The sequence below is a fragment of the Eutrigla gurnardus genome (genome assembly GCF_963514095.1).
Source record: "Eutrigla gurnardus genome assembly, chromosome: 21".
NCBI lineage: Eukaryota > Metazoa > Chordata > Actinopteri > Perciformes > Triglidae > Eutrigla > Eutrigla gurnardus.
Genome location: NC_139932.1, coordinates 17,302,616 through 17,308,080, shown reverse-complemented (window position 1 = coordinate 17,308,080; position 5,465 = coordinate 17,302,616). Strand labels below are relative to the sequence as shown.

The 5,465-nt window shown below is 42.7% G+C and overlaps 1 protein-coding gene across 2 annotated transcripts in view; it reads left to right on the top strand.

The window, feature by feature from the left end:
* Positions 1–4,084, top strand: part of arhgef39 (Rho guanine nucleotide exchange factor (GEF) 39) — a 28,942-nt gene extending 24,858 nt beyond the window's left edge. For both annotated transcript variants that reach the window (XM_084038336.1, XM_084038337.1), the window contains exons 9-12: positions 462–550; positions 1,987–2,095; positions 2,465–2,562; positions 3,150–4,084. In XM_084038336.1, the coding sequence (XP_083894462.1) occupies positions 462–550; positions 1,987–2,095; positions 2,465–2,562; positions 3,150–3,180 (327 nt within the window). In that variant the 3' untranslated portion in view covers positions 3,181–4,084. The remainder of the gene's footprint in view (positions 1–461; positions 551–1,986; positions 2,096–2,464; positions 2,563–3,149) is intronic.
* Positions 4,085–5,465: the final 1,381 nt, after the last annotated feature.

The following is a 5,465-nucleotide window of genomic DNA, read 5'->3' as shown; positions in this document are numbered from 1 at the left end:
CGGTGTTTCCCCGCGTCCCATTCATTGTATTCTGGTAGCGTTGCGGCGAATGTCGAGAGACGGCGTGCGAGTTGGCCGCTCCTCATTTGCCTAAAGTATAAGTCGAATCTACTTTATGCTAATCAGAGGCGCCGGGCTCGACTCGCCGCCTCGGGAACGCTCGCGAACGCTCGCAAAAAGTTGTTGTTTAAAGGAGAGCGCCTGTCAATCATATTTGCCCTTATGTTGTTAAAAGTATTAAGAATATGAAAAAAAAATTCATTAAAGTACATTTAGAAGAAAAAAAAATGTGCTAAAAAAATGCGATTAATTTGCGATTAATCGCGAGTTAACTATGGACAAAATGCGATTAATCGCGATTAAAAAAAATCAATCTTTTGACAGCCCTAATATATATATATATATATGTAGTAATCCTGTCCCACCAGTACTCCCAGTAAACGTGTCTCCTCGTCCTCCAGTTGACCTTCCCCAAAGCCAAACTCCTGCTGATGTCCTGCAACCAGGAGGACCTGAACGACTGGTACCAGAGTCTGAGCGCCGCCGTCAGGTACACACACACACACACACACACACACACACACCTGCACACTGAACACACACACCTGCACACTGAACACACACACCTGCACACTGAACACACACACACACACACCTGCACACACACACACACACACATACACACACACCTGCACACGGAACACACACACACACCTGCACACACACAGACACACACACTCGTCTGTGATCATGAAGAGTGACTCCCAGTAAAACTTGGGCTGATCCTGATCCTGGACCTGGACCTCAGGCCTGTCTATCAGTCCTCATTGATCATCCAGACCTGGAGCCCCCGGACCCCCCTGGAGGACCACGATGGTGGACCCCCGACCCCTGTGTGCCCGATCCGGCTAATTAGTTTATCACTTTGTCAGAGAGAGATGGGGGGGGGGGGGGTCTGTCAAAGACCTCGGACCACCCAGCAGACAGACGGGGGGGGGGGGGTGTAATTATCTGTGGAGGAGAGGACAGCTGGGGGGACCCGGGGTCAGCAGGACTCAGGTCTGGTCTAAATTATAGATTGAACAAAGACTACACACCGGTCTGGACCGACTCTCAGTGATTAGAAAGGATGTTTTCATATCACACCGGTTACCGTGGTTACCAGGGGGAATGCCCCTTTTAAGGATTTACTCCTTGACTTTGGTTTCTTTGTGAATGTGTTGACATGCAAGTCCACACACACACACAGACACACACACACACGTGTCCTAGTCCGGGGACTTTATTAGCGTGTGGATCGATGCCTCGGTGACAGGAAGTGAGCGGTGAGGTGGGCGGAGCCGAGCCGGGCGGCCGTCGAGGCTAAAAGACGGTTTAACTCTTCGTCTGCAGGAGTCCGACCTTCCTCCTCATCCTCCTCCTCACGTAACACACATTCACCATAATCACATCCAGGTTATTGTGGTTCATAATCAAGCTGCTTTACCTCGTTTTTAAGAAATTAAAATTCTTCTTGTTTTGGTTTATATGTTAATGGTCATTTTACATTCATTTTCTACGGCGGCGTTTTGAGACCAATTTGTTTTTTAATCACAAATACAGAGATGAATGAGGAGGGTCATATTCTCAGAAATGAAATCATAATTTCTGAAGTTAAATCGACATTTTTGAGAAGAAAACTTAAATGTTGTCTGATATTTTATTCATAAATGTGCTTGAAAGTTTTGTGTCGTTCTCATGTTGGACATTTTATATCTTTAATCCAACATGCAGTAAAGAAGGTTTAATAATTAGTGAACTATAATAAAAAAAAGGCCTTGAAGGGTTTTTGTTTATGAAGTGGAACCGTTTTGTTCTAAAGGTCAGTCTGCGTATTTTTATGAAAAACTTCTAGAATAAATCTGAAATATTGTCTGATATTATAGAACAAACCATGTTTATTATGACTAAATCTAATCGAGGATGGGATTGTATGATTGTTGACAGGAAGCTGCAGGCGAAGCCGACCGCCGTCCATCACAGAGAAGACGAGTTGAGTCGGAGGCCGCTGCGACCCGCCGCCGACCCCACCGCGGCGAGCAGGAAGAGGAACGTGGTGAGTCCAGGAACCTTCTCACAGCATCTCAACAAAACATCAACAAAAACGTGACTCCCACAAATAAATTAACCTCCGAAACTAGAAAAAAAATACAGTGAGTTTAAATTTTACATCTTTTAATAAAACAACAGGAAAGCAAATCAAAATATCAAAGAAAAATAAATTCTCCATACAGAAAATAATAATAATAAGACATATAATTCATTAAAAAATACAGTGGATTTTAATGCAAAAATTAAAATGACAACATCCAGAAAAAAATAAAGAATCACTCAAATAAATTCTCCATGCAGCAAAAAATAAAAATAAAACACACGTCCTTCAATAACGGAATACAACACATTATTAACATTGTTCTCCCTGCAGGGGAGCCTTGAGGCCACTGAGAATGCTCAGAAGCTGCCAGCCGAGTGTGGGGGCAGCGCCCCCAAGAGGCCAAAGCAGTCTGACGCTCCGGAGCAGAGGTGAGGTCACACTGGTTCTTCTGTTTCCTTACTTTGACCTCTCTTTGACCTGCCTCCATATCAGGCAGCGACCTCCGGGTCTGAAAAGTGAAACCAAAGCTGAAGTGCCTCAAACTGTCATTCTCCCTGCTGGCCACCAGGAGGCGACTCCTCTCTGGTTGTATAGAAGTCTATGAGAAAATGGTCCTACTTCTCTCTGCTGGCCACCAGGGGGCGACTCCTCTCTGGTTGTATAGAAGTCTATGAGAAAATGGTCCTACTTCTCTCTGCTGGCCACCAGGGGGCGACTCCTCTCTGGTTGTATAGAAGTCTATGAGAAAATGGTCCTACTTCTCTCTGCTGGCCACCAGGGGGCGACTCCTCTCTGGTTGTATAGAAGTCTATGAGAAAATGGTCCTACTTCTCTCTGCTGGCCACCAGGGGGCGACTCCTCTCTGGTTGTATAGAAGTCTATGAGAAAATGGTCCTACTTCTCTCTGCTGGCCACCAGGGGGCGACTCCTCTCTGGTTGTATAGAAGTCTATGAGAAAATGGTCCTCCAGTGAGTGAGTGTGTGATCTGACGGCGTCCCTGTGTTTGTCCACCAGTTCAGAGGCGTCCAGCTGCGTGATCCTCTGATGGATCCGGGACGGCGGCGGTGGATCCGGTGGATCCGGCTCGCTCGCCCAAACACACACTGCTCTGCTAACGATCACCCTCGAGACTGGGATTATTAGAACAGCAGCTTCTGTGCAATACCAACCTGAGATGAATGTTTAACTAACCACGCTGAACGCCAAAACTACAGAAACCCCACGCAGGGCGGAGCCTGAACGCACCACGAGTGGTTTTAGTCAAAGATCATCAGTTAGTGAATATTTACAGACAGTTATAAGTTATTCAGTAGGCTGAGAAATTAGTTGACGTCAAAGCTCTAATTATGGTTGAAACTACAAAATGGTCAATATATTATATTAAAAAATTGGGAAATAATTCATGTAAAGGGAGTAAAATATAGAATACATAAGAACCAAATTATTGAATCTCATCTGATTATAATGTTGTTTTAATTTAGTTGAGTTTTACTATGAGAACAATAACAATGATACACATATATATATATATATATATATATATAATATATATATATATATATATATATATGTGTATCATTGTTATTGTTTTATAATTGTTATTGTTTTTGTTTTTAATGGAATAAGTGCATTTAATCAGCTGCACTTTGTTCTCCAACGATCTGCTTCCAGGCCAGAAAACCTGGTCAGCAGATATAAACGTCTGTGTTCTGCTTTATGTTTTTATTACATTTATCCTTCGTTTATCTTTTTAAATCATATCTTTATCAACCAGTCAACAAATATATGCTGCTCTTCTGCATTTTAAGCACATTATCTTTTGCATTTTTATAAGCTTATTGTGTATTTTACAGATGATTTTAATATACTTTCTTTTTTTTATGTTTGTATCTTAATCCATGATCTAATTATGAATCATGAATATTTCCTCAATAAAACACTGAGTGATGTTATTGTGCCATTTGTCAGCCACACACACACACACACACACACACACTCTGAAACGTTACAGGCGTGTAGCTGAGATCAAGATGAAGTTCAGGGACTGAAAGCTCCTGAAGTGAGGAAGAGATTCACGCAGGAGAAAACAGGTGCAGATTTTATTTTATTCAGAGTTTTCTTGGTGAATTCTGAGCCTTAAGCCTTTAACCTGCATTATCTCTGCTGGCCATCAGGGGGCGCCACCTCTCTTTAAATGACTTTAACTCTTGAACCTTGAATTATAGAAGCTCACTTTGTTAGCAGCTTCACACCAGAATCTACATGGATCCAGATCCAGTACAGGTGCAGATCCACCCGTCGCTCCTCCACAGTCCAAATATGGTCACTTCCTTCTACTGGTTGCAGCAATCCAGGAAGGTGAACTCAAGGCTTCAAATCTGAATCAACGGGTGACGTCGCCATGACGACGGTCTACGGTCCAAACCCTCTAGGTAGGCTCACTTCTTATCGGTCTGTAAATATCCGGTCCTCATCTGAACAGAAACATCTGTTTTTATTGTATTTGATGTTTGTTATGTTCCTCCAGCAGCAACATGACGGAGTTATGATGAGGCTTCTACATTAACAGGAAATACACTGCAGTACCGCTTTATCACCACAAGATGGAGGCAAAAGATAACGTCTGGACTTGAGCCAGAAGTACAGATACCTGTGTTCAAAAAGACTGGTATGAGTACTGATTCTACTTCCTTACTCAGGTTAGTGATGAAATGTACTCAAAGTTTAAAGTAAAAGTATCCCTATGAAGTACATTTCTACTGGCTGTGTTACTGAATCTCACATCATATTAATAAGAAAACACATCTGTAATTCCCCTTAATTGCATTCAAACTAACTATTTTATAAATATGAGGACTAGAAAGTACAGATATTAGTTTTATAATGTAGGGAGGAAAAGTACAAAGTTGTCAGAAAAATAAATCCTTAAGTAAAAGTACAGATACCTGAAAAATACCAGCTATTAACTGAAATGTGAGGTTCGTCCTGCAGAGGGCACAGTAACACAGACAGATTAAGATTATATTGTGAACAAATCTGAGCTAGTTTTCATTCAGGTGAACCTGAGGCTGAGAGGTCAAAGGTCGCTGCAGCAGTACATACATCACAGCTCTCCGATACAGCGAGTTAATGTCTCCGTAATCCAGAGACCAGACCAGACTATGTGGAGGAACCAGAGACTGTCTGTGGTCCCCCAGAGGTCTAGATAGTAGCTCACATTAGTCCAGAGACCAGACCAGACTATGTGGAGGAACCAGAGACTGTCTGTGGTCCCCCAGAGGTCTAGATCATAGCCCACATTAGTCCAGAGACCAGACCAGACTATGTGGA